The 22,121-nt window shown below is 44.2% G+C and overlaps 1 protein-coding gene across 2 annotated transcripts; it reads right to left on the bottom strand.

Annotated features, from left to right (window-relative positions):
- Positions 1-447: 447 nt before the first annotated feature.
- Idh1 (isocitrate dehydrogenase (NADP(+)) 1) lies at positions 448-21,428 on the bottom strand. Of its 2 annotated transcripts, none has more exons than XM_004653529.2 (10): positions 21,304-21,428; positions 20,243-20,311; positions 16,918-17,055; positions 13,462-13,753; positions 11,532-11,637; positions 9,773-9,950; positions 8,686-8,837; positions 5,559-5,699; positions 2,675-2,837; positions 448-1,388 (listed from the first exon to the last, which is right to left on the bottom strand). In XM_004653529.2, exons 3-10 carry the CDS (start codon positions 17,037-17,039, stop codon positions 1,298-1,300), a joined length of 1,245 nt encoding a protein of 414 aa, XP_004653586.1. In that variant the 5' UTR covers positions 17,040-17,055; positions 20,243-20,311; positions 21,304-21,428; the 3' UTR covers positions 448-1,297. The 2 variants fall into 2 exon arrangements, with proteins under 2 accessions (XP_004653586.1, XP_045004167.1); XM_045148232.1 differs by lacking the exon at positions 21,304-21,428 and adding an exon at positions 20,500-20,637.
- Positions 21,429-22,121: the final 693 nt, after the last annotated feature.

The following is a 22,121-nucleotide window of genomic DNA, read 5'->3' as shown; positions in this document are numbered from 1 at the left end:
TCATAGTCTTGAGGGGAAGGAAGATTCATCCTGGCAGGGAAAGCATGGTTGAGCAGAGGCTGGACATCACTTCTTTCCACAGCAACTGGCAGAAAGCAGCAAGATTGAGCTGCTCACAGGCAAGGGAGAAGCGGGACTGTAACACCCAAAGCCTGCCTCCAGCAACACACTTCCTCCAGCAAGGCTCTGCCTCCCGAACTGCCCCATCCGGGGACCACACATTCACAACGTGTGAGACTTCTGGAGGATATTCCACATTCCAGCTCCCACGGGCCCCATGTTTCCGTGGCTGCAGAGGGATTTGTATCTAGGTAGTACCTAGGGCTTAACTGCAAGTTTGCCAGGAAGGCAGAATGGAAAGTAACCAAGAGACAGCCATCCTACATTCCTAAGATGGAGTCTGGTGTGTGGCATCTAATCACATATAATAAACAGACACTCAGGAGAGTCATTAGTACTTAATTTTAATTAAAATTAACAGTTTAGATGAAGACCAGGACTAGAATAGTGTTTAATACCAACTTCTGAAAAGTCACATTTATATCAAAGAAATGAAATGGACCAGCAGAAGTCCTAAAGAAAAGGTGCAGAGGGACATTATTGCACATGGATGAAATGAGTTGTTGAGGGTAAAACAATACTCAAGCTAGGCTTGAGGAGGAAGAGACATACACTTCCAGGCCAAATTTCTTCTAGATTTTGAACTTTCCAGTGGCCTCAGACAGATTTAGAATATTGGGCACATTTAATAAGCTTGTTGCAAAGGCTACTGCAGTGTCTCAGCAAGCTTAGTCAGGTCCATTCTCTCTATTCCAGTCATGAGCAAGCCCAGGGGACAGTACGACCTCACACATGAGACGTCTGTCATACCCACACATCCCAGTGCCCATGCTCAAGGACAGCAGGGAAAGTGAGGGAGTTTGTTCTTAAAACAGGCTTGAGGGAACAATACTGTGACTGTTGTTTACCCTTTCAAGCACTTCTGATTTTGGTCACTGATATTAGGACAAGAGGAAAAGCGAAAGTGAATATGAATAGATTTGAGTAATTCCTTGGCTGCTACTAGAAAATAAAACAATTTCAAAAAAGTTCCCTGCCACATTCACGAAGGTGGCAATAACAGTATGAAAAAGAATAAAAGGCTGTAAACGTATAGAAAAGATCAACTCTGTCTTCTAAACAAATTACAAAACTGATTTTGTCTTTACCCTTGAGTGTTATATATATATATAAAAAAATGTAAACTGTGGACCTAGTTACCAAAAAGCACTTGTCCTCCTAAGTCCAGGCATGAACCTCAAAGTTTGGCCTGAGCTAGTTTTATCTTCAAGTTTTCTCCAAGTTTGTCCATGAACTCAAACGTATTCAAGTAGTCAGAGCGTTGCACACTAGTGGAGGAAAGGGAAGAAGGGAAAAATTTAGTTCCTCTCTGGAACGATAAGAAATAATGAGAAAACTCCTAGCGATGTTATTTAAAGTAGTATCCTATGAGTCTCAAGAAGAAAACTGATTAATGCTAACAGGCTACAAGTCTATGGACAATGGCTGTCAAGGCTTCAGGGGTGGCCAGGCTGAGGACCAGGTTCTGCGCAGACTGCAGTGTGGTCTCTCTCACACATTCCCAGCAGTTCTTGCTGTGTACTTTTGAAGCTGAAACTACTTCAATTGAAGCTAAAACACACATAATTGCAATCATCCCACTTCTTATTTTTCAGTCTCAGAAATATAATAAAATCCATCCAGTGAGGGGCATGCCTTTATCTACATTCCCACATACTGTTTCACGTCCTTAACAAAAGCTTTGATGTTTCTACTTTCAGAGGGTGTTACTCAATCGAAACAAAAGCAAAGGACTGGATGACATCAGCCTAATAAACAGGCTATACAAACACCATCCTGGTAAGAACACTTGAAACCGGTTGTGTGAAGTTTGGAAACGCAGAGTGACCGAGTCTAAGCCCTTTTCTGGGTAGTCCTGACCTTGACTGAGGTCTCTGAGGATACACTGCTGGGGACATGGTTATTTCTGTTCAGTGGAATTTTCTGAAGTGAGACTTGGGCTTTGAGAAGATTCCCATTAACAACAGTCAGTCCAGCTGGGACACTGGAGCCCAAATCCTCAGAAAATCCCTGAGCAGCTCATTTACCCTGGGGTATTAGACTGATGGCAATGGATACTTCAGAAAGAGACTACAGCAACTGGACATCTTAATGCTTGTGCTCCTTGCTTTGCTCATTTGTAAATTAAGGAAATAAAAAGGGTAATCTAGTCTCTTCACTCCTTCTGTTTCTGAGTGTGTATCATTTTCTTTTTTAAATTAAATAGAAGCTTTTCATTCAGTGATTGTCAACTAGGTCAGATGTCAGCAGATAATAGCCCAACCCATGGACCAGGTGTAGCTTGCAGCTAGTTTTGTACACTGAAGTCTGATTGGCATGCTGGGTATCCATGTATCTCTGTATTACCTATGACCAGTTTCCTGGTACAATGCCAGATGTGAAGTTGAATAGTTACAAAAAGACTACAGGCCACACAAAGTTGAACAGGTTGACTATCTGACAATGCACTGTGAGCTGACCCCCAACAAATCATATTTTCCAAAGACGACTGGTGTTTTCGGTTCAATGAGGATACGTGGTCATCCAACCAGACTTCAGAGCACCTCATACTTACTTGGGTAAACCTTTAATACAAGCAGCCAGATCCTTAGTCATGAAGCCGGCCTCAATGGTCTCAATGCAAACTTCTTCCAAAGTCTTGGCAAAGAAGCTAAGCTCAGTATTGTTATCAAGCTTTGCTCTGTGGGCTAACCCTCTAGTCCAGGCAAAAATGGAAGCTGAGGAAGAGAAACAATAACAAAAATCTGTATTTTGATCACTCTAGTTACAGGGATGGATTCTCAAGTGTTCTGGAACAGAGCAGGTTTCTATTTATCGTCTCATTAGATGTTATGAATCAAGGCTAGAAATCTTAGGAGGTTGGAGATATTTTATTGAATAGAAATTTAAAAACAAGCATTTTTTTTTTCTTAGTGTGATATACTACTTCAAGCTCAAATGTATGTCTCCAGTAGACCCAGGTGTCATTAAAGTTGAGTTTGCAGCTCCCCTCCCACCCCCAGCAGGCAGACTCCTATTGAAAGTGGGGAGGGGGAGGGGGGACGTGTCACTGGGGGTGGATCTGGATTTCCAGCCTGCAGTGTGCTTGAGCTCTGCCTTGGGCTCCTTGCTGTTTGTGACCTAAGTGTGCTCCCTTGCTTTGTGGTGCTGGTTTTCTTCCACCATTGTGAAACTTCCCCTGAATATTAAGCCTGAAATAAATCCTGTTCCTCTCATGAACCATGTATGGTTTGGAGGTTCATCCCAGCAGCATGGAGTTGAGTACAACAGAAATTGGTACTGAGAGAAGTGGGGGTGATATTGCTGCAATCAGTCTGACCATGTGGATTTCTTTGGTCTTTTGGAACTTTTGTTTTGGAGGAATGGTCATGGAATTGGTACTTGAAACTTAAGATGCCTTCCAGAGGAATAAGCCAAGTTTTATGGACTATTCTGATGAGAGTTTGAAAATGCTAAGTGCAGAGAGAATTGTATTTGGAGACTTTGCTTATGAATTTTCAAAGGAGAAGGAAATACGCTACAGACTTTTGCTGGAACTGGGCTATTGGCATAAGGGCTGGCTGTGTTCTGCTGCCCACACTCAGTGAGTTTGATCAAGGTTAAGTTTGTGATGGACTGATGTGCTTGGCTAAAAATATGGAACCAAGAGATATAAGATTTAAAATTGGAGAAATTCAAACAAGTTTAAAATTGATAGGTACAGAGACTGGTTTTCAGTCACTGAAGCTATCACTGTCATATACACTAGCAATCTTAAGGAAGATGACCCAAATGGTCTACGCGGAAACAATGGAAAGGATGCCAGAGGAAAGACTGAATAATAAAAATGAAAACTATTTTGAAAGGAGCTGACTGATAGGAAGGAGCCTGCTCTTCGAGATCATGATTTATTTCATCCCTGAATAAACATGACTGTGTCCTGCACACCACTGGTTTCAGAAGCATGAAAAGTGCATGGAGGGGGTCATGACATGGTTCCAGGAGCCACTGCTGAGGTGCAGCAAGTGAGGCAGGGTGCTATGACCCTGATAAAGAGGCTAGTAAATAAAGCTACTCTAGATGGATCATGGTTTGCATGGAGACCCGAAGATGTTTTGGATATACCAGGACTCCGCAAAGGCCACAATGGAACACTGTTGCCTGGTGATGGAAGTTCTCCCTGGCTACTTAGGCCAGATGGAGGGATGGAAATGCAAAGTCCAGAGACTGTCAGTCACTGGTTATGTATATCAGACTTGGAACTGCAAATGTTTGATGTTTGCATTGGTTCAGTGTCTCCTTGTTATGCCTTATAGCAGTGGAAATGTTTACTCTGTGCCATTATATGTTGGAGGAATATTAACTTTTGATTTTACAGGACTTACAATTGAGACAGTTTTGAATCTCCATTGAGACTTGGGACTTTGAAACAATCTTAGGTTAACAAAGACTAAGAGACCTTTGAAGTTGGACTGAATACCATTTACCATGTGAGATAGTCATGAGTCTACTGGGGGCCAGGGTACAGCATGTGATAGTCTGTATGTCCCCAGTAGAGTCAGGTGTTATTAAAATTGAGTTTGCCGCTTCTGCCCCTAGCAGGCTCCTGTTACAGGGGGTGCACATCACTGTGGGCAGACCTGGATTTCAAGCCTCAAGGTATGCAGGGTGCTTGAGCTCTACCTGCAGCTCCCTGCTGTTTATGGCCCGAGTTTGCTTGCTTTGTGCTGGTGGGTTGTTGTGTTTCTTTAAATCTGTATCAAGGGAGGCAGCTTCTTCTGTCATTATGGAACTTCCCCTGGATCTGTAAGCCTGAAATAAATCCCATTCCTTCCATAAACTGTGTCTGTTTTGGAGGGTCATCCCAGCAGTGTGGAGCTGACTACAACATATGCTAAGACAGAAAAGGTCTCTATTTCTCTTAGCATCTTTTATTTTCATTTATTTTCTCATGTAATCTTTTTTTTTTTTTTTTAAGTGTTGTACTTAGTGTCCTATTACAAGGATCTATCTATGTGTCTTGTAGATTTGTGGTCTTAAGTGACATTTCATTACACCAAAAGGTAGGAGCATGCTTGAAGAACACAGCTCTCTGTAATTTATACTCTCCCACAAAATAGAAAACATTAAAATACTTACTAATAATTAGCTGGGCACAGTGGCACACACTTGTAATTCTCGCACTTGGGCAACAGATGCAGGAGGGTTACCACACATTAAAGGCTAGTCCGTGCTTCATAGCAAGTTCCAGATCAGGCATGGCTACAGACATACTTGTCTTAATACCTCTCCACTCACCAAAAAACCAAGCCAAACAAAAGCTACTACAGAACTAATGGATCAGCTAGCTAGCGATTTTTCGCTCACAAACCACTAAGCAGCCAAAGGCTTGACTTTAAGTCCTCTGCAGATCACTTCTAAAAAGTCCTCTGGTTGGAATGAAATAGATGCCACCTTACCAATGGGATTTGTAGATGTCTCTTGTCCTTTCTGGTACATGCGGTAGTGACGTGTCACTGTCCCATGGGCAGCCTCTGCCTCTACTGTCTTGCCATCTGGACAAATCAGCACACTGGTCATCATGCCAAGAGAGCCATAACCTGTTAGTGGCAGAGCATGAAATACTGGGTGTATGAAGCACTGTATGGAGGACACTGGTGTCAGGGCTGATGGTAAGTGACTGACACGGTGTTGACAAAGTAGACATGAACAAGCACATGGCATCAATAACTCTTTTGAGCTTCAGAAAGCAGAGTTCTGGTCCAGGTCTCAGAGTCACAGGGTCTGGAAAAGATGCCCTCCTCCTTCACTCATCTTAGTTGAATCTGCTCTGTGATGGGGAGGGGTCAGGGGTTAGGGTTTAGCTTGTATGCCACCATACTTCTGTGGCCTCCTGGCTCTTATGAAACAGCTTTCCTATCTATAAAATGGGAATAATAAAAGCCTCTACTTCACTGAGGGATTAAAGGTATATATGCATCCTCATGGATATGTATGAAGCAATTATGTATACATATATATTTATATTCCTTAGATTAAACCTATCATCAAGCAAAAGCTTAGTATATTGTTATAATGTACAGAAGAGTGTATTTTTTTTTATTTTAGGTTAATAAAGGTTAAAGAGAGTTGTCCACTGCCTTCAAGTTACTCATAGACTAGGAACAGAAAGAAAAGGCAGGTCAAAGATAAGATGGGTTGGATCCATGAACCTTACAACCCACAGGAGAGTATCCTGTGGGCCAACTGGCCTGGTAAATGCAGTAGTGAACAACCAAAGACTTTATCTCAAACAAGGAAGTACCAACATCTGAGGTTGTCCTTTGACCTCTACAAACCTACATGCACATGTACACACACACACACACACACACTCCATTTAAAAAAAGTCTGGCCTGGCATGGTGGCACACACCTTTAATCTTAGCAGTCACCCCAAGGAGAACAATTAGGCCCTGTAGCCAGATGACTGATGGGAAGCAGAGGTACGGGGAGTCCATGAGTTTAAGGCTAGCCTGAGACCACAGAGTGAATTTCAGGTCAGCCTGAGTGAGTTAGGGAGAGACCCTGCCTAAAACAACAACAACAAAATATGTCAGGTGTGATGGCATACACTTTTAATCCTATCACTCAGGAGGCAGAGGTAGGAGGATCACTGTGAGTTCAAGACCAGCCTGAGACTACATGGTGAATTCCAGGACAGACTGGGCTAGCATGAGAACCTACCTAAAAACAAAACAAAACAAAAATTGGAAAACAGTCTGACCAAGAGATAGATCAATTCACTATTTTGAAATCTGGTAAGTAAAGGTTAAATAATAATAATAAAAGAGAGAGCAAAAGGAAGACTCTATCTCTGTGGGTCACAAGTTCATGTTCCTCTTATTTCATGTCACGCTACTGCACTTCCCTGAGGCTTCCCAGACAGTTATTAAGAGCCCAGGACTGTAGTATGGTGCGTTTGTTTTTACCTATAAAGTCACTAGCTGCCGCTGTCAAGATGAAGATAGTTCACACCTCTGGAGAAGAATGAATGAGCCCTGCCACTTTGTAATCTGTTCAGCTCTCTGAGATCACTTGACCTATAGACAAACACAGAGTTCCTGGGTAGATTTGTTTTCAGGGCTCACCCACTTCAGAAATCATAACATTTCTCTAGATGCCTTCTTCTTGTGGCCATAAGGGCATTTAAAAACAGTGAAACTGGGGAATTAGCTCAGTGGTAGAGCACCTGTGTAACATGTGCAAGGCCCTGGCTTTGACCCCCCCAGCACTGAGAAGGCGAACAACTTTGAGTAGCTCTAAATTCTGATGACAAGAAGGGACTTTCTCTCCTTATCCACTATGGAGCCATCACAAATCATCAATTCTTCTTCTGTCCATTCTGTAATGCCTGTGAGATTTTAGAGAAATGAAAGGAGGGGACAGAAATTGTACATTAAAATTTTTTGTAGCTGGGTTTGTTTACTGACTTTCAAACTGATTAAAGCTACTTGGCTTTCATAAGAGAAAAAGCAGTACTTCCTGCAAAAAAGCAAACAGAATTTAAGCTAACACAAACATTCACCCAGGGAGATATAAGATCACAGAACTACCCTGTGGATAGCTGAAACTCAAGAGCAATTTGGCATGGAGGAAACAAGGGAGAATTTCTGTGGATCTGGCCTTACCCTTGACACAAAGCACCTGGCTCATGGGGTTTCTGTGAGCTGCCCTGGACAAAGGCTCACTTCTTTTGTGTTGGAAGCTGAGCAGTGAACCCCCCCCCCCACTCTTTTTTTGGTTTTTTGAGGCTGACCTGGAACTCACTATGTAGTCTCAGGGTGGCCTCGAACTCACGGTGATCCTCCTACCTCTGCCTCCCAAGTGCTGGGATTAAAGGCATGCACCACCACACCGGGCTTCCCAGTGTATTATTTTCATTTTTTGGACAGAGAAAAAGGAGAAAGAGAGAGAGAAAGATAATGGGTGTGCCAGGGCCTCCCACCACTGCAAACGAACTCCAGACACGTGCACCCCTTGTGCATCTGGCTAATGTGGGTCCTGGGGAATCAAACTTAGGTCCTTTGGCTTTGCAGACAAACACATTAACTGCTAAACCATCCTCAGTTTCATAGAATACCAGAAGAGCCTTCTAGAATGGCAGAAGAAGAACAACTCGGACCTGTCACAAGATGGCTGAGCTCTTGGAGACCCTGTCCTGGGATGTTAGATAACCAGGGCCTCACTTTACTCTTCCTTGCTGGAGTATCCGGGTTTCTTATACTCTCATCAGAAGGACATGAGGGCAGGGAGAAGGATGAATTTTTCAGACCAGGTAGGTGGCTATCCAGTGAAGGTTTTAAACCTTCAAGTGACATGTGTTAACATGGAAGACTAGAGCTGGGACTGTCAATTCACTGTGTGACTTTGGATAAAGCCACTTTCCCAGTCACAGCTTAATTCCTTATCCTTAACCCCTTGCTGAAATTTCACCATCTAACAATTAAAGTCCATAAAATCCCCTTCCCAAACTTGAGAACTTCATGTAATCAAGTCACTGACAATCAGCCAGGTGCTCCTATCCTTTAGTCCTCAGGCAGTTTACCTTGGGCCACGGAGTCTGACTGCACATCGCCATCATAGTTTTTACAGGCCCAGATGAAGCCGCCCTCGGATTTCATAGCCTGGGCCACCATGTCATCGATGAGCCTGTGCTCATACCAGATCTTCTGGGCTTCAAACTTGGATTTGTACTGCCTAAAAAAAGTGAGAGAAAATAATAATAATAATTTTGTTAAGGATATTGCCTGCTTTTCCCAAAAGGGTCTGGAAGCAGTATTTTTCAGTAGAAACAATACAAAATCAGGAATTTGGTATACATAGGCTCAAATCTCTGCTCAATTATATTATATTAGTGAACCCCAATATGGCCGTCCTTAACAGTGTTACCTCCTACCTCAAAGGAAGGTGTGAGAAGTGAGATATTAGTGTCCCAATTTCTAATTTACTTTCCATAGTTTTCAATATACTGATCACATTCCAAGAGTTAGCTTATTTTAAAAGTATAATGAGGAAACTATTGTTTGATATCTTTGAGGAATTAGGTAGCTACAGGACACTGTCCTCTCCTGGTGCAGACAGGCAGCAAGAGGAGGAATCACAACGCCTCAGCAAAGGTCTCTCACGCATCCACTCAGCTCCGACCTGAATCACAACGCCTCAACAAAGGTTCCTCACGCAACCTCTGCCATGCTAAAAGGCAGCACACACTCGCCTCAGGTGTGCTTGAGCTGAAAGCTGTTATAAACTTAGACTTAGGTTCAAATGACAGCATAAAGCAGACTTTTCAATCACAATAGTCTTTAGAAAGAGCGGAAACAAATCTGACTCAAACTCACACACTCGAAAAATGAGTTCTTTCTATCACTTGGCAGGGTGGTTTTAATGAAACATTTAAATAACCACCACCAAAATTAATGTGGAGCCTTTCTGTAAGAACACACTTTCTCAGAGTAACGCAGAGTGGTTTATGTCAGCCTTGCTATGTCTCAAATTTGCTCTCATCTAAGAGTTAATACAAATGCTCACTCAGTTTGTCCCAGGATCAAACTCCATTCCTGAAGTGCTAGCTTGGAAAAAAAAAAAAAAAAAAAAAAGACACAGAGAGGGAGGAATAAAAGAGTTATAGTTACTTGTCATAGATCTCCTGAAAAATGTCCTTAAAACGTCCATCATATTTCTTCAGAATAGTGTTCTTGGTGCTCAGATACAAAGGCCAGCCCTTAGACAGAGCCATTTGGAAGGAACTGTGTGCAAAATCTTCAATTGATTTATCTTGGTTGTACATGCCCATGGCGACACCACCACCGTCTGTAGGAGGAAACCACCAAGAGAAAAGAGCAGAAAGGTAAGTGTAGTTGCGTTGTAACAAGGCTGAAACCGTTCGCCATAACCAAAGGACCAATTCTCAGCTGCCATGGCAAAGCCCAGACTATGAACGTTCCAGGCAGACTTGCAAACTGAATAAGCTATGACCCCCCTGCACAGCATGGGACAAAAGTCAGTTCTGGGTAAGGACACTCTCACATGTTTTGGAAAAAATACACCATTAAGGAGAGCATATGGTCTTTAGGTCTCTGAAGGTACTTAAAAATAAAAATAAAAATAAAAAAAATCACTATTGATGTGAACTAGAAGCATACTCAGAAAATGTCCAAAATGCATTTTCAACTTAGGGGTGTGCTTAATGAACAAAATCTGCAGTTTAAGTACTCAATGGACATCCTCTAGTTTCCTGGAGGATACTGAACATGCCTATGGTAACTGGTAGAAATAATCATGTTATATGTAATCACGGGTGTTTCACGACACCTATTAGTTGACCTTTATTAGTACTTAAGTTAGAACTTGAATCCATGCCAACGCCCAGGGCTAACCCGGTTCTGAAAGTGGAAACCACTGAAACCTGTGAAACTGGATTCCATTAAAATGATATGGAGAGGAGGCAAAAAACAAAACCAAACAAACAACAACAACAACAAAACAACTAGGCAGGAACTGGGTTTTCTAAACTTGTGAGTGCTGTCACACTTTTGGATGGGATTTGCCCTCATGCATTCTGCTCCCAGCTCTTATTTCCCGAGCAACCTTGAGGTGTTGAAATGTTTGGGAGTCTCTGTGTGAATGCATATGTATGACCAGTGCTGAAGCTTGGCTCTGCTACTGAGCCCAACTTCCATCCCCACTGATGGATCTGTGAAGCAGCTGAAGGAGAAAGGTAAAAATAAATGATTCACAGGACAGATTCTCCTAAGGGCAAGAAGAAAATTTTAGCAAAGAACAAAAACAATCATAACTACAAGCCTTACCAGAACAATGGGCAAGGGTACATGACAGGAAATTTGTAGCCTTTAAGGTTTTATTTATAAAATTTGCTGAAAACAGATTCCTGCCCATCTTCCTTCTGTTTTAAAATAAATGCATTTATTATGTCCTTGTCTTTGCCCATGATCATTCGCAGGCAAGCAGCTAACCTCTGTCTTTCTTTATCCATGCCAGAGGAAAGCATCGGAGCCAATTACTTTTGTATTTTAGACTTGGGGTTCTACAGAAATGTTATAGATGAGGGTTGTATCTTTAGGCAGGCACAGTTCAGTTTTAAAAGTCAGCAAGAGCTGGAGAGATGGCTAAGTGGTTAAGCACTTGCCTGTGAAGCCTAGGACCCTGGTTCAAGGCTCCGTTCCCCAGGACACACGTTAGCCAGATGCACAAGGGGGCACATGCATCTGGAGTTCGTTTGCAGTGGCTGGAGGCCCTGGTGCGCCCGTTCTCTCCCCCGCCCCTCTCTTCCTCTTTCTCTGTCTGCCGCTCTCAAATAAATAAAAATAAACAAAAAATTTTAAAAAGTTCAGACTGCCTGAATCGTTGGTTAAAATGTAGATGTACACCTACCTTCAAAATTATGTACCACATATGTCACCTTTTGAGTTCCATCACTTGGTGTGTAGGATATTTCTACTTTTCCAGGACCAGGAACAACAAAATCAGTTGCTCTGTACTGTGCAGGGGGAAAAATATATTAAGAACACCTTACTAGGAGTTATAAGGAAAAAAAAAATAGATTATTGAGCCAGACAAACAACAGGACACTGTAACTAGATGTTCTCTCTCTCCCTCTCTCTCTCTCTCTCTCTCTCTCTCTCTCTCTCTCTCTCTCTCTCTTTAGGTAGGATCTCGCCTAGCTCAGGCTGACCTGGAATTCACTCTGGAGTCTCAGGCCTTGTTCTTCAGTGGCCTGGTCTACTCAGTGACTTGGAGGTGACCAGCAGGTGCCAGCCACACCTCTTGCTTTACAGTAATCCTGACAGCAGTAGGTAAACAAGCAGTCAGATAAAAAAGAGGACTAAATACTCCTCACACATAGAATCTTTTATGACAGTTGTAATTTATTCCCCTTTCTCAAAAGGAGAAACTGAGGCATCAAGGCAACACAAATGCTTTATATAGGTTAATGTACATTTAAACATTGACTTGATGATGTTTGAAACTTTCAACCTGCACTTAGCAGATTGGCCCTTCTTACCAATGACTGATGCCACAAAACATCTGAAACATCAAAAAGGATGAGGGGGGCTGGAGAGATGGCTTACAAGTGAAGGCGCTTTCCAGCAAAGCCAAAGGACCAGGTTCAATTCCTCAGGATCCACATAAAGCCAGATGCACAAGTTGGTGCATGCATATGGAGTTTCTTTGCAGTGACTAGAGGCCCTGGCATGACCATTTTCTCTATATCTGCCTCTTTCTCTCTCAAATAGATAAATAAAATAGTTTTACAAAAAAAGGATGAGAGGAAAACAAGACTGAATGGGTAAAGAACCTAACGAGTGAGTGTTCCCAGGATTAGGGGTTAGTACGTAGTCCTCCATTGAGGTTCCCTGCTCAGGCCTCTGGGAGCTACTTGTGGAGGGTCACCAGGACGAAGGGAGGGCTCCAAGTACAGGCTGGAACAAGGTCAACACTGACTGCTCTTGGAGCGAGCTGGGGACTTTGGCCCAGGAGCAGAGATCCACCAAGACCGCGTCATTTGCAAGGATGACCGCGCAGCCCGTGGACTCAACAGCGTGGACTCCGGTTCTTACGGTTCTTCTAAGACATAAGCTACTTTTTTCTTTTGTGACACAAGCTACTTTCTATGAAAATCTGAAACCTCAGTTTCAACATGGAATTTGTTTAATTGGCAGCTTTTCTGTTTCACCTGGCCAGGGGCCGACTCGTAGAGAGTGTAGCAATTCTTGTCTTCCAGGTGGGACAGAATGCCGTCACCAGACTGTGTTCAGATACTGAGTGCATTTTCCCTTCAAGTCACAAAGTGACCAGCTTTAATAGACTCTCTGGTGGTCCTCAACCCCACCTGCACATTAGCATCAGCTGGTGAGCTTTAACAAAGCTGAACCCCACAGAATTCAGATTTCAGCTGCTACAGTATTCGAATGAAACAAACAAAAGCAGCAAGACAATGAAATGAAACCATCAAATAAATAAACAAAGCGCACTCCCCAGAGGACCCTATTGCACAGCCAGCCTTGAAAACCACTGGTTTGGGAGCCTATGGACTTCCCAACACACAATGGTAATATTATCTTGAATCACTTAACAAAATGATAAAGAAAAGCACATTTGGGAAAAATCCTGTGTTGAGATGGGTTTATTTTTCTATTTGCTTTTTCCTAAATGCATGTAAATATTACACATAAATATCTGCACTTCTCAGTGCTGTGCCTTGCTTAAGGGCACAGACACCAGAAGAACAAGACATACAAACCAGAACTACAAGGCCATGAAAACCAAACGTGGGGAATCAGATTCTGCCCAAATGACTTACTTGGTCCCCATAAGCATGACGACCTATGATGATGGGTTTAACCCAGCTGGTCACCAGTCGGGGGATATTTTTGCAGATAATAGCTTCCCGGAAGACAGTGCCACCCAGAATATTTCGGATGGTGCCATTTGGAGATTTCCACATCTGCTTCAACTTGAACTCCTCAACCCTCTTCTCGTCGGGAGTGATAGTAGCACACTTGATGCCAACGTTGTACTTCTTTATAGCTTCTGCAGCATCCTTGGTGACCTGGTCATTGGTGGCATCTCGGTTCTCTATGCCTAAGTCATAGCTAGGGAGGGGAAAAGGCGTTAGCACAGGTTTTCAGACCGACTGGTAGACGTACCCTACATGAAGGCACGCAGGGCTCACTGAGCAGAAAGTGAAGGCCTAAACACATCTACAACTGTCAACTTTTAGCACAAGGGTACCCTAAAACAAGACACCTGCCTAGTTACAAAGGAGCTGAAGGAGGTTTGGAAGGCTGAGCCGTGGCTTCCTGTACTGTAGTGGGAAGGTGTCTACCAGAAAAGTGGATGGAAACCAAGGAACTCTGCCAAACTGCCTCCTGTTTTTCACCATATGTAGACAGTGACAACAACCGTCTGGCCCAGTTTCTTTCCACATAATTGGTATACAAACTAACCCTAAGCACTACCTGATTTCCTTCCCCTTGGTAAATTTTGTACTTTATAAATAAAGAGGTGTAGAGGTAGCAGGCTTAAAGAATTGTGTGTGCACGCACGTACATGCGCATTAAAGTGATGGGCAGTATCGCTAAGTGAGCAATGCCCAAAGAGCTAATGACTCCTGTTAATGCCAGGTAGTCTTATGGTGAACCTTTCCCTACTTCTTGGGAAAGTCTCTTTGCTCTGGAAACAAGCCTGCAGTTTATTGGCTCAGTAGTGGAATCCATCAGTGGTCTTTTATATGCTGGAAGTTTCAGCTTCACACACATCAGCTCCCACACTGCACATGCTTCAGAGCTGAGTGAATGCGGGTGATACCTGCACCACACAAAATGACTGGGAAGCTGTAGATATCAGATAGTTTGTTGACAGGAATAAGAACAAAATAACTTGGTGCTCATTTATTTTGTTCTCAACGCTACAGAAAGCTTTCAGCTCTCAAAAACAAAGAGCAGGCGGGCGTGGTAGGGCACACTTTTAATCCCAGCTCTTGGGAGGCAGAGGTAGGAGGATCACTGTGAGTTCGAGGCCAGCCTGAGACTACCTAGTGAATTCCAGGTCAGCCTGGGCTAGAGTGAGATCCTACCTCAAAAACAAAAACAAAACAAAACAACAACAAAAAGGATTTAAAAAAACTAGCAAGCAAAAACCAAAAACGGCTAGCCCTTTAAATCTCTAGCTTTCTCCTTTTGTGGTTTTCTTTCCTAAGTACTGATGCAAACACAAAATAGACATCTTTAATGGCTTCAGTCTTAACATAATTCATATAAATGGAACAAAGCCATACACTTTATCTTTTTGCCTAGGAAATGCTGGATATCTACAAACGTCTGACCCATGCTCCACAGGAAATATGGCTAACAATTTTCATGTGCAAGGAACTAGTTCTCAGAAGACTCTACTAGCAAACTGATGGCTATTTTTGCCTTTCTCCTTAACATTTATTTTTTTTTTCTTTTTCAAGATAGGGTCTCACTCTAGCCCAGGCTGACCTGGAATTCACTAGGTAGTCTCAGGGTGGCCTCGAACTCATGGTGATCCTCCTACCTCTGCCTCCCAAGTGCTGGGATTAAAGGTGTGTGCCAGGCTGGAGAGATGGCTTAGCGGTTAAGCGCTTGCCTGTGAAGCCTAAGGACCCCGGTTCGAGGCTCAGTTCCCCAGGTCCCACGTTAGCCAGATGCACAAGGGGGCGCACGCGTCTGGAGTTCGTTTGCAGAGGCTGGAAGCCCTGGCGTGCCCATTCTCTCTCTCTCCCTCTATCTGTCTTTCTCTCTGTGTCTATCACTCTCAAATAAATAAATAAAAAATTTAAAAAAAAATAATTAAAAAAAAAAAAAGGTGTGTGCCACCATGCCTGGCATTTGCCTTAACATTTCTAAGAGAAAGAAAGAAAAAAATACTTTAGGCCACTGTGTAGCCCTCATTTTATTTATATATATATATATATATAAATTATATATTATAAATTATAATTATATATTATAAATTATATATATATTATATATATATATAACGAAGCCTGGCATGGTGACACACGCCTTTAATCCCAGCACTTGGGAGGCAGAGGTAGGAGGATCACCATGAGTTCGAGGCCACCCTGAGACTACCTAGTGAATTCCAGGTCAGCCTGGGCTAGAGTGAGACCTGACCTCAAACAAACAAACAATAAAGAGCTCTTGAGCCGACCCACTGTCACACAATGTCCTGAACAGGTGAGTTTACAAAATGCTGCTTTGCCTTGCTTGGAAGCTGTTTTCTTTATGCTGTCTTTCTTATTTGGAGGGCATCTGTAAGTACAGTATTTTCACTTTAATTTTGGTTTTAATATGAACAGACATTATAAGCTTAGGTTTAAAAATAATCAAAAAGGGTGTTTCACCATACAACGTGAGCTAAAAGCCTACAACCAACTAAGTAACATCAAGACATGTTCTGAGTAATTCCGGGTCAAGGCAAACAACGCTTGCAGTTGCCAACACTCTGTCTGAAATTTATTGCTCAACATTATACCATGCCTGTCTCTGGCCATTTCACCCTTTTAAAAGAGTTCACACATACCAAGAGCGAGAGGCAAGCCTATGACGTACACAGGGAAAACGAGAGAACGGCATACTTGCTCATCTCCCTCTAAACCCTGCAAAGAGGGCAAAGGTTGTGGGTTACTGCAGGAAGCTGTTTCTGAAAGGTGGGTGTTCTCATGAATGACTGCAAGGGATCTTTCTGAGCTGCAGTATGAAAAGGACAAAAATTGAGGAATGAAAAGAAAAAAAAAGCTGGGTGTGGTGGTGCACCCTTTAATCCCAGCCCTCGGGAGGCAGAGGTAGGAGAATCACCAAGGATTTGAGGCCATCCTGACACTCCATAGTGAGTTCTAGGTCAGCCTGGGCTAGAGGGAGACCCTACCTCAAAAAACAAAACACAGGAAAAAGAAGCCCATCCACCTGACTGGTGATGGAAGATCAGGAAATAGAAATACCTGAAAATACAGTTTTCATAATAATTCTTGTCTTCTAAGTAATGACAAATCCACTTTTCTAGCAGTATGTTCAAATAGAAGATTATCAAAATATATATTTTGGGGAAAAAAAGACTTGGGTTGAGTGTGGTGGTATGACTATAAATAATCCCAGCCTTTGGGGGGCTGAGGCAGTAGCATTACTGTGAGTTCAAGGACAGCCATATATGAAAAAAAAAATGCTGGACACCTAGAAATAACTTAGGTTATGTTTTTGAGTGTACTAGTTACATGGAGGGGTAATTCATTTACCTGTGCAGATCCAATTCTACAAAGGGAAAAATGAGCTTTTCTTTAATTAATTCCCAAATGATCCGTGTCATTTCATCTCCTTGCATCTCTACCACAGAACCGCCATTGATTTTTCTGGACATTTTTACTTCAGTAAACCTGAAACAAAAGTAGAAAGGAATAAGATGGGTGTGGTGGCGCATGCCTTTAATCCCAGCACATGGGAGGCAGAGGTAGGAGGATTGCGGTGAGTTCGAGACCAGCCTGAGACTACATAGTTGAGTTCCAGGTCAGCCTGAGCTAGAGTGAGACCCTACCTCCAAAAACAAAAAACAAAAACAAAAAAAAAAAGTAGAAAGGATCAACAATTTGGTGACTTCTAAAAGAACAACTCATAATAGCACAGTTATATAAAAAACTAGTACAGGGCTGGGGAGACGGCTTAGTGGTTAATGCACTTGCCTACAAAGCCAAAGGACCCAGGTTTGATTCCCCAGGACCCATGTAACAAAGATGCACAAGACGGCACATGTGTCTGGAGTTCATTTCCAGTGGCTAGAGGCCCTGGCATGCCCACTCTCTCTCAAATAAATTTTTTTAAAAAGCCAGTATTGGGCTGGAGAGATAGTGTAGCAGTTAAGATGCTTGGCTACGAAGCCTAAGGACCCATGTCTGACTCTCCAGATCCCACGTAAGCCAGACACAAAAATGATCTACGTGTGCAAGGTCGCACATGTGCACAAGAGGCACATGCATCTGAAGTTCGATTGCAGTGGCTGGAGGCCCTGGCACACCAATTCTCTCTCTCTCTCACACACACACACAATTAAAAAAGTTCATCTGTTGGGCTTGTTTCAAAAAAAAAAAAAAAAAAGCCAGTACAATTCCATTTGCCAGTGGAACTAACACTTTCTCTGTCGAAGGCACTGTGCAATGTGCTTCACATGTGGTTTTCAGTCTACAATGTAAGACAAACCTCTAAGAAATTGTTTTCAGACTGGGGAGATATCTCAGTGGTTAAAGCACTTACCTGAAGAGCCTACAGATCCAAGTTTGACTCCCTAGTACCCATGTAAGCCAGATACACAAAGTGACACATGCATCTGGAGCTTGTTTGCAGTGGCTAGAGACCCTGACATGCCCATTCACTCTGCCCCTCATAAATAAATAAAATACATCTAAAAAAAGAAATTCTTTTCCTACTTTAAGAGAAAAATAGCTTTGCCCAGGTCACCTGGCTAAAGCGTGTCCTAACTCTGCAATGTCCCCATAATAATACAATGCTTTTTCTCAACTATGGCTGTCTTACAAAGAAGAGCGCTACGTTATGTTGTTTGAACACTTCTATCTAACCCCTCATTTACTAGGCCCAGATGTTGAGTGGAATAAGGAGTCACGGTATTTCCCCTATGGCTGTTTTGGTTAAAACAATACTCATGAGAAGTCTCAGCTTCCCATAGTCAGGAAAACTTTAAAAAGCGAAAGTTGAAGAATTCCTGGTGGAATTATGCTTTGCAGGAGATAACACAGTCATTAGATATGTGGAGCTATATACAAACTGACTTCTCAGAGAACTCTACACACAAAAGGGGCACGGCCTCGGTCTTAAGCAGATCCCTGTTATGTTCCTTGGTATCCTACATTTTGCACTGCTCCTTTTGACTGTTCAGGGCAAGAGCGGACTGCCAGGGAGTTCTGAGGAGACCTGTTACTTTAAAAACAGTAATATTAAGTAGCTGAGCGTAGTGGTGCACACCTATGATCTCAGGACTCGGGAGGCAGAGGTAGGAGGATTGACATGAGTTCAAGGCCAATCTGAGACTACATGGTGAAATCCAGGTCAGCCTAAACCAGAGTGAGATCCTACCTCAAAAAACAAACAAACAATTAAATAATCTTATTCCAAGAAGGGGCCACGGTGAACTGTTTGGAGTGAGAGTAACTGTGAGGCTTTAAAGATCATGCGTGTTGCCCAGGATGGGACAGGACCCTGAGCCATGTCCTTCTCATGCCCCAGTTCTGGAACAAATGCAGACTGCTTTCAGCCCCTTCAGCTACCACTGAGGAATGGCAATGTCGAGAGGCCTTTGGCACAATTGTTACATATCTAAAGCAGTTTACTCTCTGAAAAGTCTTGTTAGACTAATCCAACTTTAACTTTTTTAAGAATATAATAATTATTATTAGACAGAAAGCCTCAGTTCCTTGTGACAAGCCAGGGCATATTCACAAGTCTCCATTTTCACTTCTCACATTTGAAATTCTAGAATTCTGCTTCCTAGTGCTGAGGAAGTACCCCAGTATCTTATTGGGAATCTTTCTGGAACTCAATTAAAAGAAATGTATGAACTGATATGGATGAAATAATTACTTCCAGTGATTAATTTCCAAAACACCTTACAGGGTAACAAAGTTTTAATTCCATTATCACACCTAACTTTGCTTTAAAACAAAACAAACTGAAACAAAACAAGAAAAGGGGCAGTGAACTCATCTTGGTTTGGGCCCTACATTCTCATGGCCACTTTCATACTTAGTATTATGCAACAGTTATGACTTAGCTATTTTCCCTTGATGGCAAATTCAGCTAATAGACAATCATATTGCCTAAAATGTCAAAAGTGAGTAGCAGTATTTTTTTTTTTTTAGTTTATTACTTCCTCCTTGTTAAGCACAAACATATTATGCCAAAACCTTTCTGCATCTCATGACAAAGAACTGGAACACTTGTTGCTTTTCCTTGTATTACTAATTCATTAATTTTTAACCATCCTTTAGCTAAGAAAGTAAAGATATATTCTGACTACAACATAGGTAGCGCATTGTATTTCTTCTGGATTTGATTTCTAAGGAATGGGCTTTAAGTCTCAGTGGATTCCTTTGTATGAGTGTCTCAGATGTTTTGTCCACCCAACCTGAACTTCTGAAGGAAGAAGGGTTCCAAGCCAAACATCCACCAGTTCATTTATTTAGTCCAAAGGCAGCTTTATTCCAATCTCCTGAAATGCTTGTGTGTAATTACAGAAAATGAATCTGTAATAATAATACAGAGTAGCTTAAGCAACAAGCACCCTTTGCCCTATTTAATTTTACTTTCAGCAGTCTCGTGCTTCCTCCACGCATTTTTTTCCCCAGCTGAGTTCAACTCTGGCAGAGGAGGCTGTATTAAGATAAGCAAGGAAGCACTTACAATGTACTGTTGAAATATCTCTGTCCCAATCTTGGGGCGGGGGGGGGGGGGAGTGGGGAATGAGAGGGGCAGTACAGGTTGATCTCAACACCAAATTAACTGCAGTATTACCACATCAAAGAAAAGCACATTGGTGGGGAAATGGCTAATTCTTACCTGTGGCTCGATTCCTAGTCACCCCAACTCCTCTCAATTTTGCAGACTCAACGGAATGCAGTTTATCTCCTAAAACAAAGCAAAAATCGAGAATAGAAAAGTCTTAACATAAAACACCCTCTCCAGGAGGACTTAGCTGTTCTGAAGACCGACCAGCCAGCCAGCCTAGTTTTATCTGGTTTCCAGTCCTGGAGGGGCCCAGGGCGGGTTCAGGTCTGCAGGCGCCTGCTAAATAAAGGTGCGGGGAGTCCAGATATCTGCGTGCACCCCTCGGAGGGAGAGTCCCAGGGCGTGCTGGCAGCTCGGGGCTGGCACGTCCCGGGTGAGTCTGCAGATGTCCTTGTGACGTTGTGCAACAGCTCTGCAACCCCAGATGGCCGGACTCGCCTTCCAGATCCCGTCGGCCGCGCCGGGACCTTTAATCTGGGGTTCCCGACCAGGCCCGGGAACGCCCCTCCCCCGAACAGGAGGGACCGGAGAGGCGGGGGAGGGGAGGGGAGGGGGAGCGGGCCGCGGCCCCAGGGCGCCCCCGGGTGGCCCGCGGACACTCACGCCTCGGGAGGAGCCGGGCGCGTCGCTCTCACGCCCCCCGGCGGCCGCCGGCCTCACCGCTCGAGCTCGCCTCGCCTCCCCGCCCGATGTCTGCGTGCACGCCCCGTCCTTCCCTTACAGCCCCTCGGCAGCCGCGCTCTCCCGTGCACGCCCTGGCGCACCAGACTGAGCCCTCGGTGCATTCCGGCCGCCTCCCACAGCTCGACTTTCCTCCCCGCGGGCCGATCTGGCCAGCCGCTAGTCACCGCAGGCGACGTCCTCGCCGCCCGGTTCCACATCCAGACCCGCAGCCCGCCTCTCCTCCCCATCCACGCAACACTGCACCTGCTCCGCGCGGACACCCAGGCCCCGCCACTAGGCTCATCCCTCCACACCCACCCCAGATCTCAGTTTGCTTCTTTTTCCCCCATTCCCGACTGGCAGTGGAAGTGGAGCCTCTCCCCCAGCAGCTCCGCCTGGGGCTACAAGTAATCCGCACGGGAAGGACCCCCCCCCCACCAGTTACTCACCGGTGCACACGCACACTTGCACACTCAGGCACTACTGGACCGCAGCCGGCTCAGCCCCAGACAGCACCTCTGCAGAGGAGCAGGGCTTTTCCTCTTCCCGGCTTTTGTCCCCTCCCGAGCCCCACCCACTCAGTCCACCTCCCGAAGCCACGCCCCCTCACCGTGGCCAATCGCTGCCCGCCGACTACGTCGGGGTGGGCGGGGCCATGGGCCTGTGGGCGGGGCGCCACGTGGGGGCGGAGTCCACAGCTTGCAGCCCGGGGGTCGCTGGGGTGTGGGGGATCCGGGGGCTGCCACGCCGCGGGGATTCGGCGGGGACTCCCAGGCGCCGAGGAACGTGCGGTGCCACCTGTAGGCCGCAGAGCGGAGCGCGCGAGGAACCCGCCACCTGGGCTTTGTAACCAAGCTAGGACTCCCCAGAGTGTAAGCAGTAAATGCAAACCGGAGACAGAACGCCCTAGACTGGACTTTTGACAGACCCTTCTTGGAGTTCCCGGATGTGCCTTCGACTGGACTGTGCCTTTGGAGGAAGAATGAGCGTTTGAGGGTCTCAAGGTTGGGATCGCTAAGGGGGGGGTTGTACCCAAGTACACTGCTGCAATGCAAAGGATGGAACAGGCAGCCAGGCCTCAGTGAATAAATGCCGCCGCCACCGATGACTTAGTCTTTAGGGCCTCAGTATCTGCATTTACAATCATTGCTATTAAAAAGCTCCGTTCATTTGCATGAAAGATAAAGCCATATTCGTCTTCTGCATTCAGGACAATAAAGGAGATTATTATCTGGGTTTCAATGAAGATGGCAAGTCTTAGAAAACA

The sequence above is a fragment of the Jaculus jaculus genome, chromosome 4, assembly GCF_020740685.1.
Source record: "Jaculus jaculus isolate mJacJac1 chromosome 4, mJacJac1.mat.Y.cur, whole genome shotgun sequence".
Taxonomy (NCBI): Eukaryota; Metazoa; Chordata; class Mammalia; order Rodentia; family Dipodidae; genus Jaculus; species Jaculus jaculus.
The sequence above is the reverse complement of the archived record's forward strand: the minus strand, read 5'-3'. Positions and strand labels throughout refer to the sequence as shown.